A 25,262-nucleotide genomic window follows, 5' to 3' on the forward strand; every position below is an offset into this window, starting at 1 on the left:
GTTTGGATCTGGGAGAGTAAACATAAAGGGTTTGCTTGAGAAGCTGAAGCAGAACGTATCTGAACAGCTTGTGACCAACTGCCAGCCAAATACACACACCAAATACATGGAAACTTCTAGTGAACAGCTTATAATTTGAGTAGCCTTCCAGTTATAAATGCCTATTAACTGCAGTACACATTCCTTTGCCCACTTTGGCTTCAACAGAAATTTTGCCTTTGGCTTCAGCTGAAGGAAGAATAGGTCCTGAAAATTTGCAGTCTCTGCAAGGGCTTAATCTTCTCTGCTTTGAAGCACATTGCCCACTCTAAATTTAATCTCATTAGGATCAAAACTGACTTTCCTTTCAAACAATCAGGTTTGGTTAGTGAAGTATCCTTGATCATAAGCCATTTTCATTACCCAAAGGGTATTTATTGTTTTATTACTCTAAAATCTATTTACATTTATCTGTATCTATGCACAAACAAATACTGCGTACTTATTTTTCTTTACTTCTCACAACTGGAGGAGTCTGCAAACACTGGCAGGGTCAGCTGAACTCCAGCCATCCCAGGATAATGAAGGGAAAGAGCAATGCTTGGGCCCGTTTGTTTACTACGGCCAAAAGGAGCAGGTAGCATTGCTCCCCGGCTGCCAAGAAACCTAACTTCACGCTGAGGGCACTCTCTTAGAAGCCAAGTGCTGTTGGTTTGAATACACCCTCAGCCTCAGGGTATAACTGAACCTACAGCTACTGGACCAGTTCCTCAGACACCAGCGTGAGAATCCTGCATAGCTTTTTTTTTGCTAACAAATGATAACTTAACTTTTCCAACCTTCGCTGGGGTCAGATATGGGCTTTACTACTTAACAATAATCAGAATACAGCAGAATGTAAGCAAAGGGATAACAACTATTTTTCTGCCCTGGTGTATGTGATCAGATTACAAATACGATAAACAATTCTCTGCCAGTGAACACAAGTTAGAGTCAACAATAAGTTGAAAAAAACAGAAAAGACCAGCACGGTCTAGGGAAATGACTTTAATTAGATGGAAGACCAATTTCTAAGTTTCAAATCAAACAAACTATACCATTAAAATTGTCTTTTTTAATCAAAGCCAAATTCACAGTCACATAATTTCCAGAGTTTTCTGACACTCTTGGGTATTTTACTATTATACTACTAGTTCAGAAAAGGAAGATGGGAAGACAACAGCTTCCTCCTATCTAAATATTCCAAATGAGGTGAGGGGCACAACTTTGTCAGGTTGAACTACTAGTTCTGGCGAAAACTAGCAGTTCAGAAAGAAAACAGAACCATCTGGCTTAGTATGGCAGTAGCAAATACCTCAGCAAGGACTTTACTCGCTGGACTCGGCAGCCCCACTGTGCAGCCATTCCTGCTTTCTCAAGGTGGCACAGCCAGGTGAGCATGGATTCATGACCTCATGTTCATACAAGATACTCTTTCCTCCTACAGATTTCCCAAAGCCTCTTGAGCTTTCAGGAAGAGCTGAGAGTTAGATAGAAGCAGATGGGAGAAGTGAGCAAGTCAGCTATCACTGATAAATGCATAAGACTGAACAGAATTAAAAATCCTTATAAATATTATCAAAAGCATTCAGCTGGAAAAGGCTCCTCTTCAAGCTACACTGAAAACTGATTAAAAACATTTGGACACATAACTGATGCTATTATTTTTTGTCAGAAAGGAACCTGAAGCTAGAACAGCAAATCATTCTCTTGTGGTGGTGGTATTCTCCCTTCAGGTCAAAGGGTCTCCAATACATCCAAATCAAAGATATCCTAAAACCAAATGCTCCTTGATCACCAAGTAAGACATTCATGCTAAGGCCTATAATACCCTCTGAAGCAGAATGGAGCTTTTCACTTTAAGAGGTTATAAATCTCACCTCATACCTTTTCTGACAGAAATGAACAAATTATACAAGCCACATAATAATTAAGCTAACATTACCTTTATTTCTATTTGAAAAACCACCGAAATATTAACACTGTTTGTGAAGAACAGGGCAATATTTTGCATTTAGGTAAACCAGATACAACTCCCAATACTACGTGATTTAAATAAGAATCGGCCTTTAACCAGACATGTGAATGGTTGGACTTGATCTTACAGGTCTTTTCCAAAGTAAACAATTCTATGATTATATTCCTACCTCTAGTCTCAGTTATACAAATACATATAAATTCATAGCAACGATCCTTTAGTTCAGATTTTAATTCTGTAATAAACTAATTCGAATCAATTTAAAATGAGAACATCGAAAGTCGCTAAGCACTCTTAAGACTGAAGCAACAGAACAGTATAGATGTCCCCCACATAACTGAAAACAACTATGTATGTTGTTTATGTCGGAAGATTAATTAAACAGTTAAAGTTGCTATTTGCTGTTTGTTAAAGGTCAATAGCTAAGAGCCGGTAGCTTAGGGTCCCAACACAAAACAAAGTGGAGCCACGTGCTTGTAGTAATTAGTTCTCTCTCCTCCAGTTATAATGACATGCTAGACATTTAGCATTGCTCTGGCAATATTACCTTATAACATTACATACAGCCAAAGTAATAAACCCCCTGCTAGATTAAATGCCCCAGCACTGCTCCTAGATGCTGTAGGTGCATTAGGACGACTAAGGGTTAGCCACTGGTTGGCCTCCCCAGTTATTTTGCTTCAGGAGAACTAGACCAAATCAGCTGAACACCAAACACAGCCTTCTAGGAGGAAATATTATCAAAACCAAATTCAAGATACATGGGAATTAATCATTAGAAAATTAACGGTCTCCTAATAAGGTTCTAGATAAAAAAAAAATCTTGCCTCATTGACATGTATTCAATCTGATGTGCATCTAAAGAAATTAAACTACAGCTGCTGTGAAAGTACACATGAACAACTTCCAGCTTACCATCTTCAGCACAGACTTTTACAGAACAGAAATCACAGGTTCAGGGATTGCTGGGGAAGAAAAAAAAAAAAGCCTTACAACCTTCATTTCTAGGGATCTCTGAGCTAAATAAACTTCCTTAAACTCTGTAAATATCAAAAAATGTAAGTATTCTGTTGCCATACACGCATTTTCAGAAAGTCTAGATGAATTCTCTTGTGGTGGCCATTAAGATATCAATGTAGGAGACTAAAGAGACTAAAAAGAAAGCACGTGCTTTCCCACTATTGAGTCAGTCAAATTTGGTTCTCTGTTGAAATTAGAAAACAAAGCAATGTATTTTTATGACATTTGTAATGGTTTGCAGCTTAAATTCTATTTTCTATAATCTATTAATATACGGCATTTAGTTTGCAGATAACTCAAGGATGATGCCTTCATTCAAGCTTACCTCAGATGTAGCATTTAAAAACAAATCCAGAGCCTTCTAGTTTCACAAATTTTGTTCTTCTTAAAAAGTTCTTTAAAAAAGAACATAAACACATATACAGACACACACACTCCATAGTGAAACCAAACAAAACTCCAAGGTAGTCAGTCATGTTTTCGTATCATGCACCTTCTGGAAGGAAAAAGGTTACACTCATTTTCCCAGCAGGATTTATGTAGATCACCCCTTACCTGTGTGTTTAGACTCCCTGCAAAAGTACCACTTGCTCAACTGAGATGGATTTTTTTGGAGATGCCTTTTATGTGATAAGATAACTAGAAGGAAGAGCAGTCAGCACTGTGTGACTAAGAAGCTTTTTAATGATTTGAGAGAAGTGCTAGGGAAACACAATAATAAAGAGTATGCCAGGACAGTGTGCTATCAGTTTTAAAATAAATCAATAAACATAGAACAGGAGAAATGGACCACCTCTGATGACGTATGCTCAAGCCCACAGTTTACCCACTAGGAAAATCTACTAATTATCTCCTGGTAAATAAATTCTTCCTCAGGATTTCTAAATTAGGGAAGGCTCTTGATAAGGACTTGTTACATTCTTTTCCACATATTTTTGGTATTTATGTAGATAAGATACTGGAGTACAGTCACCACTCATCTGCTTCAAACAGTCCCTACTCTAAAAAAACAAAATGTGGAGTAAATCCATTACATCAATCATACTCTAAATGCTAGAGATATTATTAAACACATTTAGACAGATTTTCATTTAGGTTCTGAGTGCAAGTCCTTTCGGTCTTACTTAGAAAAGAGAAGTAAATCAGTCCTCCTGTAAGTCAAAATGGTTTTGCTAAATTAAAACATTTATTTCAGCACTATAATTTCCCCCCTATCACCAGTACTACAACTCTTCTGTTCATAAAACAACAGACGAAAGGTTCAGCGTGTTATACCCCACAGTAAACAAACTAAGACTGTATTAGAGATTATAGTCAATACTCAGTAAGTGAAACCTCACTACAGCATTTGATCCACTATGCATTGGTGAACTAAGATGACCGTTAAAATTTCAATTAAGGAAACTAAGCAAATATTTTTGGTTTTACCATTTCAAGTTTAATACAATTAAAAAAAAGTAAATGTTATGCATGGCAATGTTTATTAAACAATCACATTTCATTTAAGCATTAAAATGCAGCAGTCTGGAAAAGCTGCCAGAAACAATGTTTGGCTTCAGAAAAGGCGATTATGAAATTACTTCCAATAAAATTCAAATACTCTCTTGTCTGTTGATTAGTTGAATGCTTTAGACTGGAAGAAACAAAAAGTGCAAATCAGCTGAATGTTACTTTGAAAGTAAAGTCTTAGTGTCCTACAAGCAGTTACTGAAAGGCCTCACCTCAGTCTTCAAGATAAAGGACAAAATTCTCCAATTTCTATACAATTATAATTTACTATAACATTTCAAACAACATAACATTATTACTAAAACAAAATCAATTTTCGGAACATAACTGCAGCATTCTGCCTACCATGAGCACCTTTTTTTCCTTTCTTTTTTTTTTTTAATCTAATTTGCTTGACATGAGATGGCATGAGATACATTCTCATTGCAAAACTGGAAACTTACATGGAACAATACAGTTACAACCACTTATAGGAACATGTTTCAGCTCATATCTAAGCACACCACTTTTACATGAAAATCCAAGATTCACATCGTGGTATTCTGGTTCTGCTGATAAGCTTTCAAGGAGAGTGACCCATCACAGATTAGTTAAAAGTTGACCTGTAACTTAGCCTTTTGCAAAACAATTGCCCCCTTTGTGCATCACCTTTACTGGAGGACTTGTAAAGAAGTGACCAAAGGTTAACAGGTAACACATGACATATGAGCAAGTTTTAAGCATTTAAAAATGATTATTTGTTTTTTTTTTAATTCAACACAATGATTCAGTGGCAGTTTGGAACAAAACCAACATCCTTCTGGCACTTAAATCACTTGAGAATCACTTCATATACAGCGATAGTGAAAACAGTGTGATTATCACCTTGTAAAGACACTCGGAATACACTAGCAATTCTCAATTTGTTCTTGCAAAAGCTTTTAAAGTATTGTGGAAACATGTTCTTATACGTGGGTACTGCTGCTTGAAATGAAACAGTTGGTTGACATCCAGACAAATCTTACAATTTTCCAAAAGCAAAGCAGCTTATAAGCATAATAAACAAATGGTCATTTTGCTAAAGTTTAGACCTAATTTAGTAATTTGTAGAATGACACTTTCAAACTGTGCAACACAAAATAATGTAGCCAACAGTAACATACAGGTACACCATTTAATATTTATTATATGCATTTTATATACATTATTTTTCAACAGCTGTAGTTTTGCTATGTGGTACAATCTTAAAAATTTGCTGATTCATAGTTTGTAAAACAGAAACCTTACAAAACTCATCAAAACTCGCAAACTGATCAGAAAAGTTTTGTGGAAGACTAGAAAAAATACTTTATTGTATTAATCATGCATTACACAAACAAAATCTTTAGTTACACCATAAACTGAAGCACATCTGAAAATAAAATAAAAGCAGGGAATAACTAGTCAAAACACAGCAGATTTATGAATCTTGAAACAACTACTTTTGTACTCTATTTGAAACACAAATAAAAATATTTTTCACTCCAAAAGTTCTGAAACAAGATTTTTTTTTTGGAATCAACTCCACTTCAGGTACTTAACCAGAAGAAAAAGAAATTCTTGGTTTGCAACTTTAGAATTATCAAATGTCCGTTTTCTCATCTATTTTAGACTGTTCAGAGTGTGCCATAATAGATATACAGGGCCCTTTAACACACTACATAAAAGGATATAAAGACCAACAAAAAGTGAAATAAATAACAATAGGCCATTAGCAAGATGGGTAATCCTTGATAAATAAACTCGTAAATACAGTAAGATGTACAAAATATCACATAGTGATAGGATGCCAAGATTAAATTTTTTTTTTTAAAGAGTTCATTCGGGGGTGTTAACCCCTCTGTGTTTCATTTGAACACATTTTACAGTCCTTTATTTATGAAGACAGTTATGCGATGATGATGAATTAGCATCCTTATACAAGGACTTAGCTGAGCTGTATTAGGCAAAAGAAGGGAAGAGTGTGGTTACACGGCAGCGGGTCAGTGAGATCTCTGTGTTTTAGGGTTCTATAATGCAGAAAAACATTATCAATACAATCTTGAGCACTGTTGTGACAGGCTAAATATATAAAAAGACTTATAAAAACTAGAATTTTATCCAAACATTTTGTGCAACTAATGCTAAAATATTTTAAGTTAAATTTCCTTTTCTTTAAAGCAAAATAAAAGTTTAAAAGGGGAATCTGTGGCATTCAACTGATAAACAGAAGATTACTAAGAGATGAAAAGAAAGCTACTCTTGGAGCTCACTTCCCCCCACAAGAGCACCACATTCCTAACCCTAAGGCAGCACACAGAGTCCAAAATAAGTGTCTTTTGTAAGATCAGACTCCACGTTTGCTTAAAGACACCTAAAGAACAGACATACGCTCAGTTCATATCCAGTCAAGGCTACAAATACTGGTTTTCTTTTTTTGTATTTCTCCCTACCCCCCAAATACAGTAATTACAGTTAAATGAATGAGCCTGACATTGTTCAAGACGTGGTGACTTTTCACCAACCTATACTTGCCCGACAATAAGAGCCTTCACCCAGGCAGATCAGATGTAGTGTCTTATTGGTAACCTTATAATTGATGGCAGTGACGCATTCCCTCTTTTTTGTCCAAACAGACCTGCTGTTATGATGCAGGTTTGTTCTGCTATGTCACACAAATACTTTGGCAAGGGCATCAGCTCCTGCACTGGCAATATATGCTTTTGATGGATGAAATGCTACATCATAAATTGATTCATCCAGCTTTTTCCTATGAGCTGTTATTTCTTGCACACATGTCTTGCTGTCCAAATTCCACAACCTAATGGAACAATCATGGCCTGTTTAAGAAGTAAAAAAAAGGACAAAAGACAGAGTTAGATTTGTCAAACACCTTGGTGCATCATAGATGCAAAATTTATAAAGCATATAGAAGATCAAAAGAATCCTTACTTCCAGACATTAAATAGATTCCATTAGGATCTACAGCTAGACTTGTGACAGCATCCAAGTGAGCAACCATAGAATGGATCATTTTACCTAAAGGAAAACAAACAGTGAATTCCCTGTGAAGTATTGTTTCTTTTAAAAATAACCTTCCTGTTCAGTGCCATCTAGAATAACAGTTTTATTTAGATTCCAATAATATCTGGATGATACAATTCTATCAGAAAATTCTATTGTATAAGCATAAAGGTAAACGGCACAAAACTCTCAGAAAGGCATTCCCATTATAAGCACGTTTTATCCATCTGGCATCTTCACTGGTAGCAATGAGAATGAAGACCAATCCTAAACTGACTGTGTGAGAACCTGAATTTTAAGTCCCTTAGATGTCCCAATACCTACCCAAGTAGGACAAAGTGTTGACAAAGCTTTGTGAAAAAGAGAATTACTAAGTCATACCAAAGGTCCATCTTTCTCTGTCTTTGCTAGGAGTCTATGGGTGATAAATCAGGGAACAAAATAAAAACAAAGCAACTCTAAGTGATACTTGCCCAGAATACTCTCAGCTCCTAACAACTAACAGTTAAAACACAGCACAAACCAGAGGTACTACCTCTGCATTCAGCTACTCTTATTGCATCTCTTTTCAGTGTCCTTCATTCTCAATAACATCATTTAGTATCTCATGATGCTCTTTGAAAGGAGTTCCAAAACATTTAACTGTACTTTATAAAGTACAATCACCTCCTTCTGTTTTGAACCTGTTGCCTGTCGAGGGTTATCAACTGAACCTTAATTCATGTATTGAAAAAGAGAGCAAATAAACCCCTGTAAGACCACAACCAACACGAAGGTGGTATATTATTTTTGCCCCATTCCCATCTTCCTGAATCACAGAATCGCTAGGTTGTAAAAGACCTTTGAGATCATCAAGTCCAACCGCACCTGACTACTACTAAACTATATCCCTAAGCGATTCCTGAAGAATCTCAGTCTCTTTAGTTTCCAAGATTCTTCCTGAAGAAGCTAAAGCTACTGAAGGTCTCTGATGATCTTTTTAACAATTCTGAAACATTTTCATTTGGCTATGTCCCTTTTGAGATAAGGCAGAGTGGAGTAACACAAAGTATGCACGCAGATACATCAAAAATTCAAGCAAAGGTATTAACAATTTTTTTATTTATTCCTTTCAGTCCTCCTAGAACTCATTTTGCTGTTCTGACTGCTAAGCACTAAACTGATATTTTCATCCAGCTTCTTCTAACTCCAAAGTTTTACTTTGAGTAAGAATAGTCAGCCCAGTGACTGTTATTTTATATTATAAAGTTTATTTTTCCCTTACATGCACTGTTTCACGTTTATCCACATGGAATTTATTTTGCCTGCTCTCAAGTCTGATATTCAGTTCTTCCTCATCAGCTTTTAGTTTTAATACCCTGAATTAACGAATGTCAGCAAACTGTCAACATACTACCCCCTGTCCAGACAATTCATATTATGTTGAACTATTGCTGATCCCTTCAGGAACTGGTAATTTTCTATTTCACAAAGTGACCATTTATCATACTTCTACCTTCTGCTTCCTGCCTTTGATCCACTTATTTGCTCATGCAACATTTTCTTCCTTATTCTACAGCTTCACTTCTTTAAAGCAATAAATTTTAATTTCAAAACAATCATTGCAAAGCATTTAATGACCACAACTCGAATACATACACTCATGGCAAATATATCTTAGATTTTCACTTTTAAAAACAAAAAAAACCAAGAACACCAACTCCCACCCTACCTGAATCAAACACTTTAAACAGGGGTTTGGCACATATACTTGCTTAAAGTCAGCTTATGCTGATTACCTTTTTTCCCTTCCAACTTTGGCAGGGCAATACTCAAGAAGTGACCAATAATTTGACAAATGGGACGTTTATGTTCATTCTTATAATTATTCCAACCTTCTTGTCACATCAGACAGTGCAGTTTTTCCCTACACCCTTCTTTCCCCTCCTTCTTCCAGATCCTTTTATAAACTTTATCAGCATCTTAACCATAACACAGAATACCATTACTACATGAATTTAGGGTTGTTTTCCTGTCTTAATGGGTACTAAGCAATGTTCTTTATTACTGAGAACTGAAAAACATTACTGATACATGCTTAGAGTTAAAAGCATGAAAATTCTGAAAACAGGAAGAAAACGGCAGACATTTCATAAATTAGCAAAGTGCTAACTTAATAGGGCCTTCTTGTCCCTCACAACTATCTCTACTTGTTTTGAGAGTATTTTCTGACGGCTGAAGTCACAATTGCAATGGGTATCACTATTGCATAGAAAAGGTACTGAATAGGTTTAATCTTATAAATACCGAAAGTTCTCCTGTGTGAAACTGCATCACTAGTAAGTTTTCTACAAAGTGATTCTCCCTACGTGCATTCAGATTTACTTTAAACATATTTACAGAGACAAGTGAGGCTCTCTTTTTATCCTTACCCGTTTTGTTGTCAAAAAATTTGATGTGTCTATCTTCATGTGCTGTAATAGTTACAGGAAGTGTGGGATGACTTACTACCTTGTTAATATGATTATTTGATTGTACACCTGAAAATAAAAGAAAAATAAAAATATGACCTGCTTTAAAGAAGGGATTAAAATTAAAATGAAAATATTTTAGCCATTACAACTTAGCTTAATATATTAACTAATACTGTATAAAATTCTAGGAAGAGCATTAATGAATCTCCTTAAATATAAATACTAGCTTCTTGCTTTACAGGATGGGGCTAAGCCAGGCAGTCTCTAGTCAACGTACTATAAGATTAAAGGGTTAAACACATGAAAATCTCTTGAAAGAGCTAGTAAACAATCCAAGCAAGTACTGCAGGGCAGCACTTGCCAAGTAGAAACAAACTACATCTACAATACATGTTTAGGACAGATCTCTTAAACCTGCAGATCAAAAAAAGGACTTTGCTCAGAAGAAAAAACCTGTGAAATCTAAATAACTGAAGTCAACATAAACTACTAGATTTCCATCTTACTTCAACTTGGAGAAACAACAGAGTTTAGAATCGCTTTAGAAGTATTTCGAGTTCTCTCTACAAAAAAATTTCTTAACCTGACGTGCCGGTGTTTTAAGGCTTGTTCCTTAAAGTTCTGTGCTTAGTTCTTGCTGATTCCATCTAAGAATCTCTCTTCAAACTAGAAAAGGTATTTCTCCAATTAATGTTCTTTCTCACCATTGATGCCAGTTTTTGCACGAGCTACCAAGAAAAAAGCTTTTGCAGAGATTTGTAGCCTGTGTTGAAGACTTTATATAATCTACTTAATACAGTAAGTATAATCACTAAGTCAACTGGACTACTGGAAGCGGAGAAGGAAATTCTCATTTCATTAAATAAGTGAACGGCAACTGGAGGTTCTCCTTACAGAACATTTTCATAGTTTCAAGAAAAGGTGGCTCCTCCATCTGGAGTTTCATCGGATACATAACAGTTCTGAAAGAGCTACATCTTTGTAGTACCTTATTTGTAGCAACAGAATTCCTAATATTAGAAGTTCCAAAGGAGAGTGTTTAATCACAATCTGTGCAGAATTCTACACTGAACTAATTCTCAGCCTAATTAACTTCTTTACTTATCTTAATATCTTCCATGTAAAGTGTATATATAAGTGCTTGAATATGCAACTCAGACAACTGAATCTTAAGAAACTTAAGCTTAGAGAACAAAACCTGTTCCTTTCACTATAACTGCTTTCAAATGCTACTAATCCACAATCTTATCCATCCTGTCTCTTCCTTGCGTGTTTAAGCGCCTAACCAACTTTCATACCACATGATGCAGGAGAGGAGCAAAACCTTTTCACTTAATCCACTGTATAATAAAACTTGGATAAGGGTACCTCATCCAAGATGGATATTTAAGAGCTTTACTTACCAGATTCTATTTGTGATGAAAGCATTACCACTGACTGGGATGTTTCTAAATCATAGATGATGGTGCTGCCAGTGTTAAAAGATGCCACCATATGAGCAGGGTCACATCCTATAAAGTCAACTGATGTAGGTATTCCATGCTCTGGAAAGGAAAAAAAATGTATTTAAAAAGAACGAAAACATTTCATAATTCTTGACGCTCCAAACACTTACTTTGTTTTATACTCACACTTTAAGGAAGAAATTAGCTTCTTTCTTTAGAGTAATGCTACAGCAACAGGATTACTTTATTAAAAGATCTCTGTCCTTTAGTCCTGTTATCTAGTTTTGATAAGTGAAGATAATCACAGAATGGTTTAGGCTGGAAGGGACCTTAAAGATCACACAGTTCCAAACCCCCTGCCATACTCTCTTTCAGCTTAAAACCATTATCCCTCATCCTATTACTACACTGATAAAGAACCCATCCCCAGCTTTCCTAAGTACTGGAAGGGTGTTTTAAGGTCTCCCGGGAGCCTTCTGTTCTCTAGGCTAAGCAAGTCCAACCTTCTCAGCCTGCCGCACGATGAGCTCAAAGCTGCCTCAAACAGATTTTCAAAACCACTTCAAAAAAACCTTACCTTTCTCTCCATTGTAAGTGCAAATACAGGGCATTTTTTCTGGTGGGTTCCATAATCTAATAGTGCCATCTGCTGAACAAGACAGTAAGTGATTCTTTACACCGCTGTAAGAAAGACCCCAGACTGCATCTGTGTGAGCAACTAATGTGCCAGCTAGAACGTTTGGCTCTGGAAAAAAAAACACACAAAAGTTCATAAATTAAACCTTTTAGTGACAAAACATTAATAAGTATTTCTTCTTTAATATAAATTAAATTCCACACAAAATTGTCATATATAGCCTCAGCCCTTCCTACTTAAGCAACAGCTAGGATATTACACAGGAGGAAGTTTTCAACAACCACTGCCAGGTTTCTTAAAAAAAACACCCAAATCCAAAACCCCCCAAAAAACATGCACACCAAAAAAAAAAAAAGAAAACCAAAACAACCAACCAACTACAACAAAACAAACACAAAACCCCTCATCCTTCAACTTTGTGCCATTTTCCAGAATCACATATGCTTGTTACCACCTCTTCTGAGGCATTTGCTTCTTCCTTCCAATTCACCACATTAAAGATGCTTGGTCACAGTCCTGCACTAGGTTCAAAAATGCCTAACAGATCAGTTGTCTCTTAAATGTTGATACCTAACGTTGTTTTAACTCAGCCTACTCCGCTAACAGTAGCATGCCCCAAAACTCTCAAGCACCCTAATAAGACAATTTCTGACACAAAACAGGTAAACATATTATTTTCTCCTCCTTGATACTCTGCAGTATTCTTTTATAGAGGGGTTTTTAATCTATTCTCTACCAAGTTTTGAGTAGAGAAGTGGCAGAAAAAGATAAATGGAAAAGAATTAAGCCAGAAGAATCACTAAAATTTAGTTTTTCAGAGAATTAAAACCAAGTTCATCTTGCAACACAAAACCCTGCTAACAAGCTTTAGTGAGGAAAAACATCCCATTAGAGCCTTCTTTTAAAAATAACTGCCACTTGCATAAAAATAGTTCTGTCTGAGGCTCGTGAAAATTATACCAACAATCCTACCTGCACTAACAAACTGGAGCTTTTTCAGTAGTTTGACTATATCAAAGTTTTAGCAGAGAGGCACAATTTGAGCTGCGTATTGATGTTAAGGGGCAGGGTGTACCAATTTTCCTAAATTGGTGCAAGAGCACTGCTTCCCACCCCTCCCATCTCCCTGCCACAGATTATGCAGCCAGAGCGTTGTAGCAGTTTACTCATTACATTGGCACAAGGGAAAGAAGAAATCTTGACCCTGTCCCATCTGAGCTTCAGTCAACCATGAAGCTGCACCCTTAGCGATGCAGTTTTTCAAGAACTTATCAGCTCCTTTAATTTTAGAGACATCAGATATGGAAACTGAGACGAAATCAAAAACATGGGACATAGATTGTGACTACATTTATCTTTGTTTTCTGAGTATTTCCTAGCAGAAGAAATAATCATTCAAAAATTCAGAATTTTTGCTCTAAGTGATAAGCACGCTTCTTAAAAAAAATAAGAGTTCTGATTTTTTTCTTTACCCTTTAAAACGCAGAAATTGCCAGAATTCCTATTACAGTTCTATACAAAGTACGTTACCAACGCAAGTGAGAATAAATAATTTTTACAACATACAAAAAGTAAAAAACCCCACAACTTAGTCAATAAATGGCAGTTGCATTTCACAAAAGCTCTAGAAAACAGATTATCATGATGCAGAAAATTCATGTTGAAGACAATGGTCATAAGTTATCTTTTAAGGGATATTTACCATAGGTATCGTATGGATCCACGTTAGGGCTAGGCATGTTCCACCACTGGATGGTTGCATCAATACCACCACTGAAACACTGTTCTCCATTGGAACTAATGGCCAACGACAATACAGGTCCACTATTGGGAAAGAGAGAAAAAGATACTGCCTACAGGACAGAAGAGAAAATTTGTCTATCTACTTTAAAAAAAATAAATAAGATGGAATCTTTTTAACTACTTAAAACTCCAAAGAAACAATTATCTTAAAGCCTTTTTTAAGTCTCAAAGTGATACCAGCTTGTATTAAAATATTCCTAACAAATTAACTAGAACTACCCAAATTCAAACAATTCAAAGACCATCACTCTATTTGTCAGAAGCAACAGTAACTACACCTACAGTGAGTTTTTACAGTGCAACTGTGCCAACCTAATAGCTAGCTGTGCTAAAAGAGCTGGTTGTAGCCTATCACTCAACTATTTTCTCATTTGTTTTAGGAACTGACATATTCCCCAGTAAAGTAGTTCAGAAAAATGATCCCACAAAGAGTACTTTTTGACCAAGGTTAGATTTTTACTGGTTTGATTTCAGCCTGTTTGCTGTGAGCACAAGCTGTAGCCCAAGGATGCTCTGGACACAGTACTAAGTCAGGTTTAACTGTATGGTAAAACTATATCCCCAAAATTAAATGCCAGGCTCATCTGAGATAAAAGGAGTTCACTCTTTGTTTAAGTGCAGATGAGCAAACTAGAACTACATACCTGAAGTGTGAAGTGAAAAAAGACTTATTGGTTAAACCCATCTACATATTTGGCAATGTAAAGAATGTAGATGGGCTGAAAAGGAATCCTATGCAACGCCTGTCTGAGAGGAAAAGCAGTAAAATTACCTTGTTACCAGCCTCAGTAGAAGTCACAAGGTGGGGATCAGTTCTGTACGAAAACCTCCCCAAACCCTTCCTTCTGGTATTCAGTTAACAAAAGCCCAAATAAAAGCCCAAATTTAGACAGAGAAAGAGATCTGAAGGAGAATTCACTCAGCCAGTGATTCTCTACCACTAAAAGAACACCTCCGACTAAACATGAGGACACATTAGTCACTCAGCCCTAGGGAAAAAAGCTTTATGCTTTAGCTAGTAAGCACAAGAATAATACATTACATTCAATCAAGTAAACGACTTAAGGGAAGGAGGAGTGTGACGACAGTATGTGTACAGTTCCTAATAGAAAATCCTAATTTTATTTTTTTTTCTTTTGTCAAGGCCAGCACAGGAAGTGTTATCTACTTCCATGCTTAAAAAGCTCTTGTGAAGCCTACCTGCTACCTGGGTTGGAGACTGGATCCTTAGTTATAAAAGCAAAGTACGCTCAAACTACTGTAACTAGCTATGGACTGTGCATTTTTGTCTTGCCTTCTTACTGGAAAGAAGCAGAATTCAAAATCAGCAAATAAAACTCACGCAGTGAAGTAGTTAATGCATGTTGAAAAATCACTAGGAGTTTAACAAGTCCCAGGCACAACCTGCAAGTTTTACTAATATTGTTCAATTCAAATTAGCTTATTGTCATCATTTGCCAAAACAAAGACCCTTCCTTATTTCAGACCAGTTTGTGCAATCTGCTTTCCCAAGATCTTTGGCTGGATCACAATCAGAAATGAGAATATTTGTTATGGTATGTAACGAATCACCATCTGCACACAAAACTGGCAAACCTGAGATGGGAAAGGAGAAATCCTGAGTTAACACTGCAAGAGAACTGACTGTAGCTATCAGAATTTTACTCTGGTATTAATCAACTTTTTGATTACAACAGTTATCTTACTGATTTCCAGGCTCCCCTAGCCTTAAGAGGCAGATGCATGAAGTAATAACCACACCCTATCAACTATTTCTGCTTATACTGGCAATGAAATTTTCTCTCTATCCTTATTCAAGCCCCTAAAAAAATTCAGAATCCTCCTGGTCACTTGCTTGATGTCATTATTTTTCACTCATCGAATCCATATTCAACAGGGTTTTTTTGGTCCTGATAATTGCGTCTGTACTTATAATTTCTCAGATCCGTATCTGACGATCATTGGTAGGACTAATAAATGCTATTTATCTTTTTCACTTATTTTACATAAAATCCACAGTCCAAGACATGGGCATCACACAGGTCATGTCATTATCATCTTCTATAGTCTCTCCTTTTCATTGCAACTAACCACACTTGCCATTGTCTTATCAACTGTGCAATTCATAGCAGGGACTCAGTATTTACTTGCTTTACAAAGTACAACAGACCTTGTCTACATGATGCAAAACCACAAACACATCTGTGGCTTTTAAACTGAAGTGTCTTACAAATCCACAAGACAATACATTAATCAGGCATTGTGCCACACACTTACATGTGGGCCCTAAACGTGTAGATGGGTTCTACATCTAAAGAGGCACTCCTGAAAGAGAAAGGAAGAGTTATTACACTACAAGAAATCTCTACTGAAAAACTCTGAAAACACAAGTTTAATCAATTGTGAAGACACTTAAAACACAACTGATGTTTTGTAAAAACCCATATACTTGCTTTTTGGCAGGAACCGTTTTCTGCAAATTCCAAAGTTTTAGAGTATGGTCCTCAGAGGCTGTAACCAGCACAGGCTCTACAGGATGAAAAGCTAACGCCCGCACTCCATCAAAATGACTGCGTAGCGTATACTTAGGGTTCCACGTCTTTCGGAAGGCATCTTTATTAGCTGGCAGCTTAAAAATAAAAAAAAAGCAGTAATTTTATCTTGGGTTTAAAGAAACAAAATACATACATCTCCCTGTATTGTACCTAAACACATTTTTTTTTTCATTCAGTTAATACATATTCAATATTAAGTTAGAATTTATCTGTTTATCTGTCTATATACATCTAGAACTCCCTCTCTGGCATGAAAGGTAGTCTGCAGTTTTCTCTATTAAAATAGTTTCTTTTGACCCAGAGTGGAATGGAGTACAATGATGAATACATAGACATGAACCCTTGACTTTAAAAAAATGGTTTTAATGCTTTTATGCAAATTCTTCCCTGAAGAAAGATAAAAGTTCCATTGCTTATGTCCTCTGCACCCCAGGAAGAGATTACAACTGTCAAAAGCTCATTTATCACTTAAACACAACAGAAGTAAGCTTCAGGTCCCAAGTGAGTGATCTTTCTCAGGTGAGTAATCTGACAGAATGACAGAAGATACACATAATACTTGAATACTTCTACACATAAAAGGTATGTACACAGAAATAGGTAATCCAAATTCTGATATGCATTTATCACGATTTTAAATACAACAAGTATTTTTTTAAATCTTCAATGAGTTTTAAATATATTCATGAGACAACAACTTAGTTACTATGCAAAAAAAGGCATATTTTATATTTATATTGTGAACATCAAACTCATACTCTTAACCTATAGACTGTTAGGCTAAAATACAAAAATTAAAACTGCTTAACATTAATTACACGTAACTCAGAAGAGTTGCCAGAAAACCTCAAACGTTTTTAGTGACTGCAAGAGACTAACTTAGAGCTTTGAATACAACTTACATTACGTAAAGAGCAGACCCTTAGAAGACTACATCATAAGGAGCAATTATGCATTTACAACTATAAATGGAGATTAGAAAACTGACTTCAGTTATAGCAAATTAGCAAACTAAGAAGGAATGGAAACTAATCCTATCATCTGCCTTACACACTACCTGCTCACCATTTAATTGTTAAAGCATGTTTCTCAACTGTAGGCTAGAATCTGTCAGTATGCCAAGATATTTTAGTTAGGCCTATTGCACTAGGATAAGGAGTAACGGTTTTAAACTAAAAGAAGGCAGATTTAGACAACATATAAGGAAGAAATTTTTTATGATGACAGTGGTGAACCACTGGATGCCCCACCCCTAGAAACATTAAAGATTAGGTTGGACGGGGCTCTGAGCAACCAGATGTCACTGAAGATGTTCCTGCTCGCTGCAGGGGGGTTGGATTGGGTGACCTTTGGAAACCCCTTCCCACCCAAACCGTTCTATGATTTTTCAAAAATGTTATTAAGAGATTAAAATCTTAATACCTTATATCTGTTAGGACTGAAAATAAAAATCAGATCATAATGTAACATACACTGCAGTAAGTATTCTTGGACCAAATCTATATCCTGGACTGAACTACCCCTACTCACTCAAACTAAATTTGATTCTATCCAATCAAAATAAATAAAAAGGTTCAGACAGTAAAATTGATTGTTCTCCCTTATATTCATATAAATTTCTGGTCTAAGTGCAAACTACACCAAATTCAGACAACAGTACTTGTTATACCAGGTGTAAACTGGATTTTAAATTGTTTTTAAAACCATCCAACAAATACATTTCATAAACTATTTTGTTTCCAACATTCCTGCTTTGTAGTATACTGAATACCGCAATATTTTTACTGCGATTTGAGTTATTCAGCACTACACTTCATATTACATTCTAGCTTCATAAAAAGACTAATGTTTTGCTTCAGGGAACACAGTGGAATTCTGCACTAAAGTTGATAGATTTCAGCCCAAACTGCATATTTATTCACCTCCTTGAATCTAACACAGATAAGAAAAGGAAAGCGGGGGGGGGGGGAAAAAGGGTATTTTTCTAGCAAACAAACTCTCTCAATATTCTTAAGCCTCATTATGTAACGCATTCAACCATCTGGCTTGATGGTAGCCTCATGCACTGGTGGTGATATGGGGCTTAGAGAAATTGAAGCCAAACTTGTCAAATAGCAATTGTCTGATTTTAGCACGTGTTATGTCCCAGATTAGACAGAAGACCTAGATTCTGAGTGTGATGTACATCCACACCACACTGATTTCCATTACAGATGTGATGAAGAAATTTAAAAAGTCAAGAAAACCAGGATGGTAGACAGCGGTCCTTATTTTTCAAAAAGAGGAACAGAGTTCATTATATCTTTTTCTGTTAAAATGGGTGTTGCAATGTTAATTTTGTTCTCAGTAGCTGTCCTGGTTTCAGCTGAAACAGAGTTAATTCTCTTCCTAGCAGCTGGTATACTGCTGTGTTTTACATTTAGCTGATAACACACTGATGCTTTACTTATTCCTAAGCAGTGTCATACTCAGTGAAAGACTTTTCAGCTTCTCAAGCCCTACCAGTGAGAAGGCTAGGGGTGTACAAGAAGCCGGGAGGGGGCAGAGCCAGGATAATGACTAAAACTGGCCAAAGGGTTATTTCATATTATATGATGTCACATTAAAAAATAAAACTGCAAGGACTTGGCCAGGAAGCACCACAACCCAGAGACTGCTGGGCATCAGTCAGTGGATGGTAACTATTGTAAATGACTTTTTCAGATATTCCTATATCATTCTAATTGTTATCATTCTCTTCCTATTCTGCCCTTTTAAACTGCCTTTATCTGAGTCCAGGAGTTTTACTTTTCCCCAATTCTCTCTCCCATCCCATGGTGGGGGGCAGAGGAGGGCAGTGAGCGAAAAGCTGTGTAGCATTCAGCCATCTGCCAAGTGAAACAGTAGTTATGCTAAAACGTACACCACAAAATTTACAGAAACTATGAAAAACAAGGTACACTTCCTATCTCAAGTATAGCTTTAAAGTCTTATTTTTTGAAAACAGATTTGAATACCTCAGTTCTTTAGGAGACACTAACTACACTTTCCGAGAAATCTAGTTATATACAAGCCTTTTTCTTTTATTTCTTTTCTGCCATCCACTGAATCTTGACATCCTTACTGCAGGAGTAAGAGAACAACTGACATATCTCTAAAAAAAGATTCTTGCAACCTCTAACGAAAAAAAAAAGTACACCTCAGAAAAACACAGTCAAGGACCTGGAAAAGGGATTTGCTGATTACAAGGGATAAATGTGAGATACAAAACAGGCTAGAAGTATAATGAAAAAAGAAGTGAAACGTGACACCACATATCAATCTTCTAAAGCGTAATATCTCAAAAGCATCTCAAAAGCCTCTCAAAACAAAAGGCATGGACACACTGACCCATTGAGTCTTAATGTTCTACTGTAAATGCCAAGAGATAAAGTCAGTCATGGGAAGATAGACTATAGAACCACACAGCTTTATTTAAGCTCCTTCCACCAAACTTCAGGGGAAAAGGGTGACTTTACTAAACAGGACCAAGAGGGATCAGCTGACTCCTTGAGCCCAGCCTCCTGTCAGCAAACAGCCACAGAGTAGATGCTTAGAAAAGCAGCATCTACCAAAACTAAGAGCTGTCCCCCTGCCTGAAACCACCCACCTACCCACATGCAAATGAAAACCGTCTAGGTCAAGAAACAAAACACTTCACATATCCTAAAAAACCTTTACCACAAAACCTCCTCAAATTTAGAGCAAGATAAAAAACATACAAGTCATACACTATTAAAAATTGCTAAACAGATTAGAGGAGCAATTAGAGTTGAAAAAAACTTTATAATTAATATCTGCTCAGTCTAACCCCCCCAAAAAACCCTTTCTGTCTTCCTTTTGTTTGTCTGTATGGGAGCACAGGCAACCTATTCATTCTGCTTTATAAACAACTAGCAAATCAAACTTAAAGGAACTACAGCTAACTTAAACAATAAAACAAAAAACCCCAAACCAAGTGAAAACCCAACACACAAACACAAACCCCAACTAACAAAAATACCCCAAACCCCCAAATACTTCTCCCTCAAATCCCTCCGAAAATAAATAACTCTTCCCCTGAAAAAAAGAACCAAAACAAAAAAAATCTCACACTTCCTCCCCCACAAGAAAAACAAAACTAAAGAAAGATGAGATCAAGGAAGGAAGTTCTTGCTTTCTCCTGAAGTCAGCAGAATCCTTACAGCACACTAAGGAAATGTATATTTCTCTATCTCAATGAACTACCCACCTACAGCAAACAGAGGAATGAGAAAGTGAAAAAAGTAATAAAAACTGTAGTCACAGATTTTTAATGTTATTTGTTTCTTGACAATGTCGTGACTGAGTGGAGATTTCCACATTTAAATGCTCTAATAAACAAGAATTTTCCAGCAGCCAGTCCTACAGCAGAAAACCACCATCATCCTATACAGCCACAGAAACCGAGAACATGCAAATAGGAGCATTTGATTTGGTAACGACATTACTCCATCAGCATACAAACAACTACACACAGAGGCACAGACATAGAAGTATATATCAAAAGAGATGAAGTATATATCAAAAGACATGACTTGAGATGATTGTGTCACATTATTGTATCTATTGCTTGGATGACAAGTCTTGCAGACAAATTATGCACTAATTCATTCCCATACAGAAAAATTTTCAGCTATAGGCAAAACTCTTAGGACTTAACACCTAACCCCCTCACAGGGGTATAAGTTTAAGGTCTCCTAAAAGTAGTCTACTACAGGTACAGCTAAAACATGCTCCCATTACACTGCAGACCCAGAGCTACGCAGAAACAACTTCAGAAATTAAGAACTATCAAGCCATTTTGAAACTGAAGGAACATTGTGATGGAATACTAATATAGTTGAAATTTGAGTCTCTCCAGATCCATTTGCAGAGATTCCCTTCTTAAATAAAAAGATAAAAATAATTCTGGAACTTCAAAAAAAAGTGTTATGGAAACAGAGAGGTACCTTTACCAATGACAATAACAACCCCTCCCAGCCTAAGACCACAAGGCATATTAAATACAATACAAGACATAAGACTTACCTGAACACTTCCCTAACTAGTCATCAAATGTTACTAGTCAATGAAAAATTAACATAACACCACTGGTAGTAGATTAATGAATATGGTCAAAGGAATATCAGAACACTCTGCACTATAATAAAAGTACACCCTAAAAGCTTACTTCTAAAATATACTACTACATACTAACAGAGAGTCTATGCACTTAACACTACATGAACACAAAAGGGAGACCAGAAAAATAAGTTAATAATATTTGTTTTATGCCATGTCTTCTCAATACTACATATCAATGTAAAACTGTCATTTTAAGCAAATTCATGTTAAGACAATCCGTAACACCATAGTACATTCCCCCAGTGACAAAATTTGAATTAAGTTACCTAAGTAGAAGATGTCACCTCACCTGATCGTCACTACCCACGTTACTTAGCCCATTCACAAGGTGCTCCCCTCCTCCTCCCAAGCAATAATCTTTGCCAATGAATATTTCGTTCTCTGCATCTGTAACATTCAGTGTGCAGAAGAGGGAACCCAACTACTATTGATTAAATTAAACTGTATAAAGAATTAAAAAAAAATTGCACTTACATCATAACTATAGTCTGCATCATTTGTTACTGTCAAGTCTGCAAGGTCTCCAAGGCCCAGTACACTTAACAACACATCATCAGAACCCATAATAAACGACTTGCCTCCTCCAGGTGGAAACGTTATTGGCTCAGCTACAAAGAACAAAAGAGTTTCTTTAAGTCTCAACATAATAATTCAAACTGATGAAAAACTGCATTATTCATTACTTAAAAGCAAAGTTTAAAACTGAACTTGTTCTACATACTGCCCCAGCTATAAAGAGCATGACGACACGCACACGTGTAAACACACACACATTGAATACACGATTCTTATATCATGCTTTGTGATTTTATTTCAACCTACTTTACAGTGATGTTCAACACTACTGACAAGTGACTTGACTGACATTACATTACATTGCAATATCAAATGTAAGTCCCAGTCTCCAAATTCTCAGCTAAATATTTCATTCATACATGATACTATCCGCCTTCTAGCCACCTGCAAATAGGTCTCAGCTTTATACTAGTCAAGTATATCCACTTGCAGTGTGTTTTTAACTAGTCAGGCTAAAGGCTGCCTAGAAAACACAGCTTCTACTTTTAATTTTTCAGATGATTACAAAAATGAAAACATCTGTTATTCACAAATTCCCTCTCTTACTTTCTCAACATAATTCTGGATTCTAATTTAAAATACACTCAACTGATATTTATCTTAGCTAGCTGTGTCTTCCTCAAATTAAAAATCTCTGCTAATTTTCATTTAGAATGAAGACAAATTATATATAATCTTTCATTCTGAATTCACATCTGACTAGTGAAGTTTCAAATATTTACCCCTATCCTTTTTTTTTTACAGTCTTCAACAACTCAGTACATATTCTGCTCACAAATATCAATTTAGAAGCAAGGAACAGGAATGAAGGCTTAAACATTTTAATACATTAGCATATTTTAGAAGCTGCTTTTACTTATCACTATTGCTTTTTGTGCAAAAAATTGTAAAAATTGTTAGGTAGAGTATTTAAACTTTAGCTATGGGTAAACTTCAACTAAGTGCAAATGTCTGCAAAATATGTTATATCCTATTTGACATCTTTAAAAATTAAACTTGCTTGAATTCTGGATTTCACTGATTTGGAATACAGAGTTACGGTCTCACTTTAACACCACCTCTTGTTTCTCAAAAAAACCTTGAGAGTAAGAGAACATAAAGTTTCCCAATCTGAAAAACATACATATTCTGGGGTTTGTCTTACAAAGATAGTTCCAAACAAGTGGAATAATAATCAACACATTCCTGTTTTGAACATGCATCTTTTATTATCTTGCATTGCCATTACCTGAATGCTAACCTAGTTATGTTCCACTCCAGCTGAAAAAAACTAAGACCAGCTGTCAATTTAGAAACATCAGGCATCATTGCTACGGTTAGGCAAAGAGAAGCCAGCCCAGACAGATTACAAAAATCACTTCTCAGGAATAAAACAAGTTATAATGCTTGAGAACTACTGTACTGTTAAAAAATGTAATCTTATTAGCATAGATTCTCAAATACAACTGTGTTGTCTAAGAATATCATCCATGTAAGAATGAAGACCGCCTTACCTACAATTGCATAATAGTATTCTCACTATGCATAAACACCTCTTTCTAGAACACTCGGAATCCATACAGAAGTATTGATTCATCAGAATGCTAATTAACAGCCCAAAATAACTTACCATGCCCTGCTATGAATAAGCTTTCATTTCCTGTAATACTTCTACTAAAACCTTCAGTTTGACAGTCTATTCCAAACCATTCATAATCCAGAAAAGCCGTATCCCTAGAAAACGCCTAATTATTTCCCATGTTTCCACTTATTTACTTTACTATTGGTTTCAGGGTTTCTTTGAGAGAGGTGAGAGGGTATCCACTCATTCATGTTTATTAAATGAGATCAGAATTTCTAAGGATTGATTTCTTATTGGAAGTGCCTGAGCTGAGTATTAAAGGAGACACAAAATACTTTATATGAAGCAAGAAATAAAAAAAACATCAAAAACATTCTCTGGGTGAAGTTAAATTGTTAAATCCCCATATGAATAATAATTAGCCTCTCAAATACTTCAGAGACCAAGTTCTTCCTCATTCTCTTCTGACAGAAAAAGAGTGGGAGACAAAAATTCTAAAAGCTACAAAAGAAAAAGTTTTTTTTCCAGGGTTTTTGTTGTTGTTTTCTGTCATCACTGTTTGGTTAGTATGGTGTTTGTGTGGGTTTTTTTTTTTCCTTTTCTTTTTGTCTCCCACAGAAAGACTCCAATACTTTTATCTGGAATTTCCAAAACTGCATTGCATCCACTGCCTTGACAAGGTACCAGCCTCTCAAATGCAAGTTATCTATTTACAAGCAAAACGTCCCAAGCCACTATAGAACAGAGCTGCTGATCACTGGGGAAAGGACGCAATACGCTCATTTTAAACTTGAGTATTTCACATCCCAGTTGTGATTCTGTGACTCCTATCTGACCTTTAGGACAGGCCTACTAGGTTTAAATAAGCTTCTGAACCTGTCCTACTAATTCTCATTGAAGTTGGCATCATCTGTCCTTAACAGATCAGCTTTCATATGCTTTATACTAAAAATGAAGCACTACCACATTAAGAGTCTAAATGTATAAACTTAACGAGGTTAAATGAAGTTTATTCACCTCTGATGCAAGTAAAGCTTCAAAATTAATGCTTTTGAAATTTCGGACATTCCTCAATAAAGTTGCCTATATGTATATACTGTGTAACTACATTTTAGTTTATCTGCAGATTTTACTATTTTAAAATAAGACATTAAAAAAAAAGTTGCAAGCTGTTTTAATAAAAATAAAAGTAATACCATGAAAGATGTGATGTTATAGCTACTAAAGAGACCCACAACTCCGCATATCAAAACCAGCGCATCAATAGATATATCAAAATGATAGCTGAACTATTTACTGAATGTTTTTTAATCTTTAAAAAAAAATCCCAGTACTTTTCAAACACGTACATACAACCCTATCCTCCCAGCATAATACCCTCAGTTTAACTGACCTTGCAAACATGTACCAAGTAAAAATTTAAGTGATAATACAAGTTCTTTGTAGGTGAAAAAATTGCAGTAATTAAATATTTGCTTGGTCAATTCTAACTAGCACTTCTTACCCTCAAGTTCTTGACATCA

At 35.9% G+C, this 25,262-nt stretch overlaps 1 protein-coding gene across 5 annotated transcripts in view; it reads right to left on the bottom strand.

Annotated features, from left to right (window-relative positions):
* Positions 1–3,633: 3,633 nt before the first annotated feature.
* The window catches only part of STRN3 (striatin 3), a 64,364-nt gene continuing 42,735 nt past the window's right edge, over positions 3,634–25,262 (bottom strand). For 2 of the 5 annotated variants that reach the window (XM_054067383.1, XM_054067384.1), the window contains exons 9-17: positions 22,077–22,210; positions 16,338–16,513; positions 16,162–16,209; positions 13,784–13,905; positions 12,022–12,189; positions 11,403–11,543; positions 9,958–10,065; positions 7,475–7,561; positions 3,642–7,362 (exon numbers count right to left, since the gene is read on the bottom strand). In XM_054067383.1, coding sequence (XP_053923358.1) covers positions 7,193–7,362; positions 7,475–7,561; positions 9,958–10,065; positions 11,403–11,543; positions 12,022–12,189; positions 13,784–13,905; positions 16,162–16,209; positions 16,338–16,513; positions 22,077–22,210 — 1,154 coding nt within the window. In that variant the 3' untranslated portion in view covers positions 3,642–7,192. Of the gene's footprint in view, positions 7,363–7,474; positions 7,562–9,957; positions 10,066–11,402; positions 11,544–12,021; positions 12,190–13,783; positions 13,906–16,161; positions 16,210–16,337; positions 16,514–22,076; positions 22,211–25,262 lie in introns of all 5 variants that reach the window. The other 3 variants (XM_054067382.1, XM_054067381.1, XM_054067385.1) reach the window with 3 other exon arrangements.

The sequence above is a fragment of the Cuculus canorus genome, chromosome 5 (assembly GCF_017976375.1).
Source record: "Cuculus canorus isolate bCucCan1 chromosome 5, bCucCan1.pri, whole genome shotgun sequence".
Lineage (NCBI taxonomy): Eukaryota > Metazoa > Chordata > Aves > Cuculiformes > Cuculidae > Cuculus > Cuculus canorus.